The sequence below is a fragment of the Spermophilus citellus genome (genome assembly GCF_964194105.1).
Source record: "Spermophilus citellus genome assembly, chromosome: 2".
NCBI classification, from domain to species: Eukaryota; Metazoa; Chordata; class Mammalia; order Rodentia; family Sciuridae; genus Spermophilus; species Spermophilus citellus.
In genome coordinates this window covers 228,177,975-228,191,730 of record NC_138183.1, presented here as the reverse complement: position 1 = coordinate 228,191,730, position 13,756 = coordinate 228,177,975, and the positions used below count along the sequence as shown (strand labels likewise).

At 49.6% G+C, this 13,756-nt stretch overlaps 1 protein-coding gene across 2 annotated transcripts in view; it reads right to left on the bottom strand.

Annotated features, from left to right (window-relative positions):
- Positions 1-13,756, bottom strand: part of LDLRAD3 (low density lipoprotein receptor class A domain containing 3) — a 233,557-nt gene that overhangs the window by 157,055 nt on the left and 62,746 nt on the right. For both annotated transcript variants that reach the window (XM_081273161.1, XM_081273162.1), the window contains exon 2: positions 2,246-2,392. In XM_081273161.1, coding sequence (XP_081129287.1) covers positions 2,246-2,392 — 147 coding nt within the window. The remainder of the gene's footprint in view (positions 1-2,245; positions 2,393-13,756) is intronic.

Below are 13,756 nucleotides of genomic sequence, written 5' to 3'. Positions count from 1 at the left end.
ATTTCCCAGCGAGGTAAGTATTATAAGTCTGTTGGCCCCTCCTTTGGACAGCAGGAAATGGAGGCTCTAGGAGGGTAAATAATTTTCTGTATTCCTCCCAATGACTAAGGTTTGAAACATTCTGGAAACTGTTGCAAGATCACCTGGCCCCCTAAGGAGAGAGAAGGGGCTAGAATTTGGACATAGATTATCTTTCTCCGATGCTCCCGCTCTCAACACCTAGACTGGAAAGGAATATGTAAGAAAATTAAAATGAAAGCTAAATTTCTGGGGGAAAAGGGACATTTCCCCCTTCCCCTTTATTGTCTAAACTTTCAAGTGTTCTGTTTTTGCAATTTAAAGCCAAAGAGAGGTGAGGGAGGGAGAGGGGCAACAGAAGAGAGGCTGATGTATGTGTTTGTGTGTATGTTTTTTTTTTTAATTATGTTTTGATCAAAAGACTAAATAAATGCCAGTCAAGTCTTCACCAGACTTGGGGGCGAAGGGAGGGATGGAGGGTAGCCACAAATGAGTCGGATCCAAACCAAACCAGGCAGCTCCAAGCAGCGGCTGCAACTGTCTTTTATGTTTGTTTTTTTTTAAAAAAAAACATTCTCTGTCCACCTCCTCATCCGGCTTGAGTATGAATACTAAAATCATGGGACTGTACCCACAGAAGGCACAAGAATATCCTAGAAGTCACCAACATCACACAGCTGCTATGGACAAAGCTGGGAATGAAACTTTGGTCTGATTCCTCATTTTGCATCTCTTCACAAACCCCTTGTGGGACAGATATGCCCAGCTAGCAAGTGCCAATCTGCATTCACTGGAGTTCAAAACACTTCCTACCCCCAAAGTGGCAATTCCACATACTTATATCAGGTTTAACAATCCTTAAAACTAGGCGAAGATGGAGCTCACACTCTCAATCTGACTCGAAACCCAAATTACCAAATGTTACATTTCTCGCAGTTTTGCAGCCACGCTAGTTATGGGAAAACACTGAAATAGAGATAATACTTTTCAGAAGCAACGGTGGGGAAATAGATACATATATATTAGGTCTTGCAATTCATTCAGAAAAAAAAAAATCACAAGCAATCAACAAAGTGAAATATTCTCCCCCCAAAACACTGGCCCGGTTTTTCCTCTCTAAAACTCCTCTGAAGAACAGGAGCAGGCATGGGGGACACCAGGCCCCTTTGCCAGGGGAGGATCCAGTCTCCAAGCACAGCCCAAGCACAGCCCTAGGCTCCCAGGGGTGGCCTCCAAACCCAGGGCTCTTCCTTTGAGTCAGACAGGGCCTCAAGTCCCAGGAACAGCGACGCTAAAAGTTCACTTCATTATTCTGTCCTTGGCCACTTCCTCAGCTGGCTTCCAGACAGACGGCAAGTTCAGAACCAGAACACCCAGTTCTCCTGCCAGAGGCCACATGGTCAGGTTCCTGAAGCCCAGGAAAAGAGCCAAGAACCACTGTCCACTTGGCAGTCCCAGGGCGTCCCCCTCCAACAATCCTGTTGGGCACAGAGCATGACCACTGACACCCTGAGCCTCTAAACCCAGACCCCCGTGCCACCTGCCTCCTTTCTTATAGATTACCCCTGACTCCAATCACACACGTTCCAGGAGCACAAGGTAAGGAAGAGGCTGGATTAGGAGGTGGGGCCAGGAGGGTCACAAGGACCACCAGAGCCTGGCGGTGCCCATTGGAAGGTGATGCCCCTGTGAAGGCCCAGGACATACCCATCGGCAGAGAGAAGGGACGAGGGGGCAAATGACTCCCGAGTCAGTACCCACTCCCTGCTGGACACTACGTGATGTCACACCTCCTGGAATTGTCAAGAAAACTGCACCAGGTCCTGTGGCCAAGGAGGTGGCAGCATGAAAAGCCCTGGCTCTGAGGCCAGAGCTGCGACTTCCAGCTCTGAGACCCAGAAGCTACATGAACCCCAGGGTTCTCAGAGGGCTGGCACGTAAAGTGAAGGGGACAGCAGAGTTGGGGCCCCACCTCCTCACTCAGAGCCTCCTCTACTCTCCCGAGTCGAGGCTCCACCACCATCAGGATCCCTGTTTCTGCACAAACCATGCTGCTCTGAGACACAGGGACACACAGGGCAGGGCGGGACAGCCAGCCAGAGCCCTGACCCCACCGGGCTGCAGCAAACAGGGTGCAGGGTGGAAGCGGGATCAGGGGCTCCTCCCCCGCAGGCCCCTGAGTTCACCCACCCCACCCCCACCCACATCCAAGGGCAGGGCCACTCACGGCACTCCTTCTCGTCACTCTTGTCGAAGCAGTCGGGCAGCCCGTCGCACTGCCAGGCGCCCGGGATGCACCGCCCGTTGCCGCACATGAAGTTGCCTGGAATGTTGCACTCGTTGGTGAAGTTGTTCCCGGGAAGCAGCTGGCTCTCTGCGGGAAAGAGGGGACAGGGGGTCAGAGGGCACAGCAGCTACAGCAGCAAGGGCCTGAGCCCCCTCCCAGCTGAAACTGCCCAGGTGAGGCCTCCAGGAGATGTCTTTGCCTCTCTGGGCCTCGGTTTCCTTGCCTGTGATCTGCCCCAGCTCACCACCGAGGACCTTGGAAGGGTTACATGGAAAAATCTGGGGAAAGCATTTGGGTGTCTGGCCACAAAATCAGTGCTTCCTGACTTCTTTCTTTCTAAACATCCAAAAGATTGGTTGGAAACCCGAATGTTCTTTCCTAGCCAGCAGCAGCGGCGACCCAGATAGGAGTGCACTGGACTCCCCGAATCTCCCAAGGGCAGGAAGCGCAAGATCCTTCCAGGCACAGAGCCCTTGAACTTGGGCCAAGCTGGCAGGAATACCAAGGCACGGCTTCACTCTAGGAAACAAGATGCTCAGATCTGCACCCCAACCTGCCTGAGGTCTAATGGGGAGGACGGGCCAAGGTGGAACTTGAACTCAGGCCTTCTAACCCCCAAGAGGCTATGCAGGTCGCTACGCTGGCTGCCAAGAGTTACCGGAGATTCAGAACCGAGCCCCAGAGTTCAGGTTCAACACCACTGAATAGAGTCATAGAGTGCCAAGGCCTCCACCCGACACCACCCTCAGGCAAGAAAACAAACAGAGAGGGTGTTTCCATGGCAGTGGGGCGTGGACCTCATCTGACACTGAACCCTCATTTGATAGGATAACCCTGGGGGCCAGGATCTGATGGGTCGGATCAGTCTGAGCCGGTGATCAATGACGGACGGATAAGGAGCCATCTGGAAGTGAGACAGTCTTGGGGAGTCAGGAGGGAAAAAATGGCCATTCCCTCAGCACTCCTGTCGCTCCAGGGCTCCCTCCCGAGTCATTCAGTAAGCACTTACTGGACACACTGGCCCGGACGTGTGCTATGTCCCCAAGACAAAGGCGCAAGGCTGGGATCCTTTGGTCAGCTGGACAGGCAGAGAGACACACAAAGGGTTTCACTCCTGTAAAGGCCTCTACCCTTTGTAGGTGCTGGTGTCTTACCTGGAATGCCCCCTACCCACTGGGTCTCCTGCTAAGTCCCCTCACACCCTTCAGCAGGCACCTCCTGAGCAACCTTCCTCCAGACGTGTCCCTGGCTTCTCCAAGCACGGATAAGCGCTTCCCCGGTTGCCTGCTGATGCTGCTTGTGGGGTGAGACTAAGAGTATTCGATAACAGGAACAAGCAGACATGACCAATTGGAAAGGACACCACCACGGGCTGGCAGCACCATGTCAGCTCTGGCTCGAGGGCTGGACATTCCCTCAGAGACCATCTGCCCATCGGGGCCAATACTGCACATCCCGTCTCCTTACGGAGAGCTCCAGAAGAGAGGCTAGAGTGGGGGCTCTGCTCTGCCCAACTACCCACATCAGAACCCAGAAATCTCACTTGTCCCTTCCTCACTGCTCTGCCCCATCACCGAGCTGCCGTCGCCATAGCGCCACTCCAGCCCAAGCAGCCACCTTCTCTTCCTGGGATTTCTGCCTACCTCAACCTCGGGTCTCCCTGCCTCCTATCTTGCCTCTCTCCAATCCAGTCACCTTCCTGTGGCCGAAAGGATCTTTCTACACAGCAAATGGAACGTGTCACTACTTTACCATAAAAGTCACTGAATAACTCCCCAGTTTCCTTAGTCAAAATTCAAGGAAATCAAAAAAGATTCCAGCAAAGAGGTGACATTTATGGTGGCTGCTAATGGGTACACAGACATTAAAAATAAGAGCTCTTTAGGCCTAGAGAACAGCACCAGAAAAGACATAGTGCGGGAAGGGGCAGCCCAGGGCACAGAAAGGTCTGGAATAAAAAATGCACACAGCTCTGCTGGGAATTGCCAATGTATTTGTGCTACTATTTCTCTTATTCTACCATCCAATCAGACATCACTAATCAATCACCACACCCTGTCCCATCGAGCCCAGGCTCAACATTAGAGTCCCTCTGAAAACAACTCCAGAAAGTCATCATCAACCCCAAGAAGAGCATGAAACCAAGTCACTCTCAGGGGGTGTGACGGGGAGGAAACTAGAGGGGCATCCAGCTGCTGGATCCCTGCCCAACACCAAAGGCTCAAACCAGAAACGCCACACATCCAGCTGTTTCCTAACTCCTGCTCTAGGCTTCACAGCAAGCAGAGCGCTCTTCGGAGCTCCGGAATGCAGAACCGTCTTTCTGTTTTGTTTGGAATTCACTTAAACTTGCTTTTGTAGCGCTCACCCCTCCTCGAAGGCAAGCCCCCTGGAAAAGTCACGACAACTGTGAAGTCTTGTTCTGATAAACAGATTTCCGGAACCAGAAAATTGGCCAGATTAGATTCCATGGTGCTTGCAATACGAGTCAATAAATCTGGCAGCACATGGACTTGACAAATGAATGGGTGGATGCAGAGACTAAATACCACATCCATTATCCACAGGTGGCCCTCCCAGCCGCGGGCTCCCAGGCCCAGTGAAGGTAAGAGAGAGCCCACATCTCTGTGCTCTTCTGGGCAGCTCCATGCACGGGGACACACAGCCGGTGCTTTAGAGAAGTGACGGCCTCAAACTTGACATAAGGGGAAATCAAGGAAAAGAGACGTCAAACCCTGCTGATTCTTCAAAAGCTTCCTCAAACCCACCCAATCTGCTCACGCAACTGGCACCATCCAAAGTAAGCCATCACTGTCTCTTGACCCGTTTCAACCAGTGGTTCCAGATAAGGGACAATCGTGACCCCCCAGGGAACAAATGTCAGTGTCTGAAGATGATTTGGGGTTGGCAGGACTAGGAATGGGGGCTGTTAGCATTCAGCAGGTAAAGGCCAGGAGTGTTGCTAAGCCTCCTGGGGTGCCCAGGGCAGCTTCCCACAGCAGAATCTCCAGCCAGAAATGCCAATCATGCCGAGGCAGAGGAACCCTGGTTTAAGCCGATCTGCCAAATGCCACTTCTCACGCCCTCCAGTTCCTTCTCTTCACACAGAGTGAGGTTTTAAATGCAGCTGGTGATTTCTCTGGCTTTAGGATGAATCCGAAAAAAAAAAAAAAAATCCTCCTGCCAGGTTTACAAAGCCCAGCAAGACGCCACCCCTGCCCACTCCTGGACCTTCCTTTCGAACCCTTCCCTCGATCACACCAACGTCTTCTCTGCTGAGAGGCCTTCTACATGCTGGCTGCTGACCCCCCAGATGCTTTGGTCTCCCTTTTGCCTGGTGTTAGGGGCCAAATTTTGTCTCCCAAAATGTATATGTGGAAGTCCTAACCCCTAATGCCCCAGGGTAACTGTATTTAAAGGCAGGGTCTTTAAACCGGTAATAGAACTAAAATGAGGTCATTAAAGTGGACCCTAACTCAATATGACCGGCATCCTTATGGGAAGTGACTAGGACAGGAATATGCACAGAGAGACCTCGTGAGGGCACAGGGAGAAGAGGGCCAGCCAAGGAGGGAGGCCTCAGAAGAAACCCACCCTGCTGCCAGCCCCTTGACCTCAGGCCTCCAGCCTCCAGAACTGCGAGATAGTGAACTCCTGTGGTTTAAGCTCCTCTGTACCATGGCAGCCCCTGCAGCCCAATCCAACCTGTTCACCCTCAGACCTCAGCTGAAGTCACAAGTCAGAGATTCCACAAAAATGAAGCTGGCCCCCTGCCTTTCCCTCTGGTCTTGTTCTGAGTTCTCCCCACCTTAAGGGTGCATTTCCACTAACCCCTTCAACCAGACGAACGCCCCCTGTAGGCAGAGAGACACCACGTCACTCAGCCCCTCAGCCCAGGCAGTGCCACTGTACAGGATGCCAGTGAATATCTGTAACCACCCTAAGAAAACCAAGCATGGTATCACTACCTCCTTCCCCATCTCCCACACTCTTCCTTGCAAATGTCCACCCCCCGCCCCTTTGCACCATTTCCCCAGTATGCGAGTGGGATCTGCACACAGATAGTTAAAACAGGGGGGGACATGGGCATGTCTAGACTTACACCAGTAAATCTCTACCCTGTCCGCTTTAAAAGAGGCTAGAAATCTTTTCAGGCCGACGCAGGACTTTCTAGTGGCTGAAATATCTATCCCATCTCTGTATCTGGGGATGCATTTAGAATCCAAAAAAGACAAGCATTAGCACGGAGCTGGCTAGTGGGGTTTCTCCTCCTCCCTTTTTTTTTTTTTCATTAAGCTGAAAAATGAAAAAGAGTTGCCCATTTTCACTGCAGCACATCACTTACTTAAAATAACTACCCCATCTGTAGCAAGAATGAGGAAAAAAGGAAATCCAAGTTCCTCCCCCATTGGGCTACGGCAGCTTCTTCCACAAATTTATATTTGACGAGGGGCCCGGGCTTGAGCACCTACACAAACCCCAACAGCTGCTGCATTCCACCGGAATCATTCCAGAACCCGCAGTGAGGGATGTTAACTTTTCCAGCTGAGAAATGGGAGCTCCATTCCACCAGCTGGATCCTCTGGATTCTCTCCTCTCCCTCTGCTCCTCTTCTCTCCCTCGGGGTACCCCCGAAACGGTGCAATACAGAACTGACATCTGCAAACCATCCGCAGGCCCCGATTTCAGCTTTCTGCTCCATCCTTTGCATCCCCATGGTCTGTGCTTGTAGCCTCAACCAACAGCAAAGCAAGATACGAGAACGTACATGTGTACAGACGCACACGCGGCTTAGCATTCAATTTTGCAGATCTCTAACAGATCTTCCCTAAAACCTCTCCAGAGAATTAACAACCTCTTCCAACTGCCTGGTGCCAACAAACACAGTGTTATGAGACCACCGGAAGAAACCGTCTGTTTTCCCTGGGACTTGCATCTTGAAACATATGCGCCCATGTGTGCACACACGTTCACACACACATCCACACGTGGACACAGGTAAAGCCACCAAGGGAGCTGGTCTGGGATGATTTGTCTGTAAACAGTGAACGTCCCTAGAAAATCCTGAAGGCCTCTTTGAACTCCAGAATGCTTTGAATGGTGGCATCAGTATCAGACAGAACCAGAGACATCTGTCCTGCAAATTTCCCAAAGCCATTCAGTCCTCATTGAACAAACTACTTGTCTGGGGTTTGGGTGGGGGGCACTCTGGCTGTCACCAAGAAGGGAGCAGTCACACAGGACATCTGAGTCTCGGATGAGGATGTGCCTCTGGCTGCAAGCACCTGAGTCTAGACCTTGCACACCACCCTGCCCTCGAAGCTCATCCTGCTAGTCCCAGCCTCTGTTTCCCAATCTGCTCAAGACAGACACAGAAATTGCTGAGAAAGTATGCAATGAGCCCTGGGTTCAGCCCAAGACTGCTCACCCTTGGCATTCACGGACGTCACGTTAACACTGCTCGTGACCCTAACTGAAGATCCTGTGCAATTTTGCCACGGGAAAAACTTATAGCTGGAGCAGGTCCCCCAGGCAGTGAGGAAGCCTAGTGCAAAGGCACAAGCGTTCCAAAATGATAAAGGCTTTGTTTCCCTCTTATGAAATGAGTTAGCAAAGCAAGCCAATGGCTACTATTAACAAGGCAAGCAAAGAAAAAGTGGAGGAGTCTAGGGAAAGGACAGTTTTTCACCAGAAAGAGCTTTATAAATTATTTTTCTCCTGTATTTATGGCCTCATTAAGGGCCTGAAACTGTTACTTACATTTTTTAGCTATGCTTCATTGCACTTCATGAAGAAAATTATATCGGAATGGCATTAATGTAGTGGGGATCTGCAGAGCCATGGGGATGCAGCCCTTGTGGGGTCCAAGGGCCACAGTTCTGGCACCTGACAGCAACATTGGAAGATGCGATTTGTTCATCTTGACCCAACCTGAAAGGTGAGCCCTGAGCCCCACCCCCAGACTGGTCCCCACCCCTCCCTGGGCTCCCTTTAACAAACCTCAGGAAGTCGATTCTATTGACTTTTCACTAGGAACGATCTAATATCTATGGAAGCACTTCAGCATGGGCAGGAGTTGAACATCATCTTTTTTTATTTCTTACAATAGCCCCATGAATCAGGCACCCTGTCCATTCTGCAGATGAAGAAACTGAGCCTGAGGAAGTAACTTGACCAAAGCCGCAGGGCTATATCCGTCTACAAATGGCTAGAGAGTAAATATTTCAGCTATGCAGGCCAAGAGGCCAAATTATGAATGTTCCTTCTCATCAAAGTCTCCTGTGAATGTCTGATTTTTTTTTCCCCAACCACTTAATCCTGTAGAAGCCATTCTTAGCATGTTTTTAGGGAATGTCTAAAAACAGGTGGTGGCTGGCTTTGGCCTACCCGCCAATCAGCTCCAGTGCCATCAGACAACAGATCTGTGGAAAATAAGAAATTACAAAGGGGTGCCATCCTTGGCCACCCTGTTATCACTGCACCCTCCGCAGCTCTCAAGGCCAGGCAGCCAGCAGACACTCCATAAAAAACTGTTGACTAAATGGGTGAGGAACAGAAACTGTGGCCCCCTGAGTGTCTTTTCCAGTTTTGACACTCTTTTAAGTTCTGTGAATTTATCTGAACTTGACTTGAACCCATCTGTGCTTTGCCGTGCAGAATACAATGCTCAATGAGGCTGGGTCTGCAGAATGCTTCTAAGCTCCCAGGAAGAGAGGCGGAGAGCGGCCCAAGCCTCAGAGCGCTGTTTTCACTCAGCTCATGACGGGCAGCTGGGTGTGGGGGGCATGGGCAATCCCCGTAAGCCGGAGCCTCTGCCTTTTCAGCCTGCAGCGGAGGCTGTGAAGCTGGACTGCAGTAGGGGAGAGGGGATCAATTTTACCAGGATGGCGATAAGTGAGGCTTAAGAGAGCGCCAATCAACGCTGCACTGAGCAGCTCTCAGAAACAGGCATGGGGTCAAGAAGAAGGATGGTGCTTCAGTCCCAAGTTCAGCCCCGTGTGTCCCGGGACAAGTACAACCATTTCCACAGTCACCGGGAACCATTCTGCAGCCACCACTCCGCTCCACGCAGATGCCCTCAGGCAGGGCGGGTAAAATATTAACGCCAACCAGGGAACAAGGCCAGAAAAGCAAAATGATCTTCCTTTAGGCCCCAAAGCATATCTTTATGAGCTCAGAGTAAGAAAAGATTTCTGAAAATAAGACTCAAAACAGCACAGACTACATAAATGAAAAGACTGATAAATACAACTGCACTAAAATGTGAAACTGCTCATCCTCAACAGAGAGTGTTAACAGAGTTAAAAGAAAAGCCACTTGCTGGGAAAAGACACTGGTCACAGACATGACCCACAGAGTGTCAGTATCTAGACCCTTCTTAGAGAATTACGGAAGAAAACACAAGCAATCCAATAAGAAAATGGACAAAGCACAAGAACAGGTGCTTTCACTGATGAGGAAACGCGAATAGCCACTTCATGTGTACTCCACTTATAATCAAAGAATGATTAATGGAACAAGGAAGCTCTCTTTCATGCCCATCAGCCTTGCAAAATTGTGAATGTGGCATTCTCAAGTGGGGTGAAGATGAGGAGCGACAGGAACTCACACATTTTTCGTGCATGCTGGAGGAACTCTGGAGAGCAATTTGGCAGCTCCTAAGGAAGCTGGAGATACTCGCACACCAACCCCCCCATACTTTTCCAGTCCCCACCCTAGGCGGGGGACAGACATGCACTTGCACAGGACAATAGCAAGAGAACACTCTCTGTGACAGTGCCATCACAGGAAACTGTAGGACAAATTAAATGTTCATCAAAAGCAGATTACATTCACACAATGGAACAGTACCCAGGCCTCCCTAGGAAGGGAACAGCCTGCCTAGATGCAAAGCTAGCCAGAGCTGGGGTCAGGGGGCTCTGGGACCCAGAAGTCACTCAGGTGAACAAACCAGAGTAGCATGAATCCACATGGATAATTCTGAGACAACTGTATGCTAAGCCACCAACACAAATTGCAGAATATCACCGACATCAAGCTCAAAAGCATGCTAGTTTAGTGGGTGCATAAAATGGAAAGGTATCTTTTAAGGGTACAAGAAATGTAAACACCAAATTCAGATCAGTGGTCACCTCTAGCAAACGGGATCAGAGAAGGGACCAATGAACTTCAACTGCAAGGCGTCTTTCTTTAAACATTCAGAAACCCGCATGACCAAATACTGGACTACGGTGGTGCTGGGTGGCTGGCACACAAACTGGCTGGGTGTTATTCTTGGCAACTTCTCTCTGCCCTTTAAAAAATGTTTTGTTAATGGAATTCACTACAGAATGAAAGTAGCACTAATATTTGAAGGGAAAAAAGAACTCTGAAAGACAAATGGAATCATTTGAGTCCAAGGTGATCCGTGTTCACATTGGAAAGGAAAGAGCAGTTGCGAGAATGTCCATCTGGGAGATTGGGTCTGTGATGAACTCTTTTCATTTTCTGAAAGGCAGCAACAGTTGCAGGGTAAATGCCAATTGTGGAAGGAAAAAATAAATAAACATATAAGATAGATTTACCCACCCGAATTATTAAGCCATGACATTCCAGAAATAAAAATAGCAAGGCCTGGCCGGCAAGTGGGAGGCTCCTGAAATACTGATTCCCAAGAAGTCAGGGTGGGAGGGCCACAGGGAGGTTGTCCTCCTTGCCACAGCCCCGCCACATGCCTCCTCATCCCTCACCAAGGGACTAGGATTTGGTAAGCAGGGCCCCTGGCTTTTGTCACTAAGGAACACAGAGGAGGTCCCATGGGGTATCAGGGAGAACAAGGAAACCAGACCATAAATACCAACCCTGTACCTTGTCTGTACCTTTCTTTTTTTTTTTTTAATTTTTTTTAGAGAGAGTGAGAGAGGGGAGAGAGAGAGAGAGAGAGAATTTTTAATATCTATTTTTTAGTTCTCGGCGGACACAACATCTTTGTTGGTATGTGGTGCTGAGGATCGAACCTGGGTCGCACGCATGCCAGGCGAGCACACTACCGCTTGAGCCACATCCCCAGCCCTTGTCTGTCCCTTTCTACAGGGAAAGCATATGTTAAAATGAAAAGAGCTGGGGTAAAATTGGGGGTTCATAACCCACTTCAATCTAATGTATGAAGTATGATATGTCAAGAGCTTTGTAAAGTTGTGAACAACCAATAAAAAAAATAATTAATTAATTAATTAATTAATTAAAAAAAATTAAATAAATAAAAATAAAATGAAAAGAGCATGCGCTCAGTAGTGGGCCAGACTTTGAGTGTCTAACTCTCTTACAGCCATAGCACGATGTGTGACTCCAGACAGGTGAGTTGCTCTCTCTGAGCCTCAATTCTCCATTTGTTAAACTGGGGTAACCCATTTCCCTGGCAGTGTTGCTGAGGGACAGAAGAATAACAGACACAAAGACCAAAACTAACATGAACAGAGGGATTAAGGGTACATAATACAGTAGTGGCATACACTTGGAGTTTAATAATCAGTAGTAGTATCTGTTACTCCTCCTTCTCACTGGCTGTCCCAGAGCTCTGTTGCTGTTCGTGGTACTCAGGGAAGGCTGAGTCCCTTTCCTCTCCCTGCCTAGATGCAAAGCTAGCCGGAGTTGGGGTTAGGGGGCTGGGACCCAGAGGTCACTCAGGTCCAGAAATGCAAACCCCCCCAGGGGCAGACACCAGGTGTTAAGGATGCAAGGAGCTCACAGTGCAAACCCTGGCTGTGTCTCCTAGCACCTGATCGCCTCAGCTACTAATTCCTAAAAAACCATTGCCCTCCTAGGTCATCCTAGGTCTCGAACAGCAGTCAAAACACAAACGGGAACCGACTCTTCCAAACAATGTGGTTTGAAGCAAGTCATAAGAGAAAACTCGTGGGAGCCAGCGCTGGGGCAGGGTGGGGAACTGCTTCACCACCCTGGGTCTCAGTTTCCCTATGTGTAAAACCAGGCACTGGTAGATGACGGCCGAGTTCCTCTTCAACTCTTAGCCTGCTCGTTCTTTGTTTCCCTGCATACATACCCACCCAGTCCCGCGGCAGGCAAACACCACCCACCCGCCTGTCCTAGCAACATTCGTCAGCATTTCAAAATAATGCCTGGGGTTCATATTTGAGGTCCTCCCCTACAAAAGTGAAAACATTCTGCAAGGCAGGTACTGAGTGTCCTTCCTCCTGTTTAAACACAGAGAGACCAGGAGCCAGGGGTGGGCCAGCCTGTCAGCCGGTCAAGCTGGAAGTTTGACCAAAGAAGCCAGATTTCTGGCCCCTGATGAGCCTCAACTCCGGCCTCTGCATTTCAGAACTCTGATCTGCTCTGCCGTCCACTGGGAGGGGGCTGGTCCTGTGCTCCCCCTATGACACGAGAAAATATCTCCAAAGGGCCAGCAATCAGACCTGCCTCCCACACCCTGTGGATTCAAGGGCCTCTCGGGTTCACTTCAATTATCCTCCGTCTTCCATCATGTCTCGGAGAATGAACAATTGTTTGGCTTATCACTTCCGATTAGGACAGGAACTCTGCCAGGGAAATAAAAAAAACGCCAGCCTGCTACCGCCAAGCCGGGGGGGATGCATATTAACTGGTGCGTCTTTTTAAATTTCCTTAAGTAGCTTAATCCATTAAACCATCCCAACTGCTTCTGCAATCTGTTCACGCAGCCACCCTCCCTCCACACTGAGCCAACGACAGGCCCTCCATCAGAAGGAATTAGCTGACTTCTTGAGCAAACGATGTTGGTACATCTAGGGAGGGCCGGAGTCAGGAGTATGTCCTGGTGGAGTCCTCGCTTGGACATGCATGGTCAAAGGACCACAGCTTGCGGAGCTCGGGATAAGCCCTTATCCCTCTGCAAGGGGCTCATCAGATTTGCTAAATCGAAGAGCTGTGACTTGAAGTGACTGGGTTTTCCAGCTTGCCAAGGGTAGTTGTGACTGTCCAGAAAACAAAGCAAATTTACAAACTAAAGTGGGATTGCCGGGCTCTTCTTATTCCAGTCAGCCCTGGAACCCTGGACTCTGCATTTGAATTCCACTCCTTCCGATCACAGGGAATGAGCTTAACCCTCGGTGCCTCCGTTTACTCATCTAGAAAATAGAAACAACCAACACAGCCTCCGCACGCTCCAGGGAAATCAAGGTGCTTGGTCCACCTGGGTGTATCAGAGTCACCTAGTCACATCCTGAAACACTAGAACCCCTGCTGCGTGTCACACATACCAGAAAACCTCTCAAGGAAGATAAAAAATGCTACAAATTCAGTGGAAGCATCAAGGTTTTTCCACACGTTTTATGACAGCACACAGAGAGAGGCTATGAGATTAACCAGGGCTCATTTCTTCAAGGTTCCATTATTCACTATTAAAGAGTTACTATTATATAAAAACTAGATGTAACGCAGATACATAATATGTCATCTCGCAAAGCACACCAT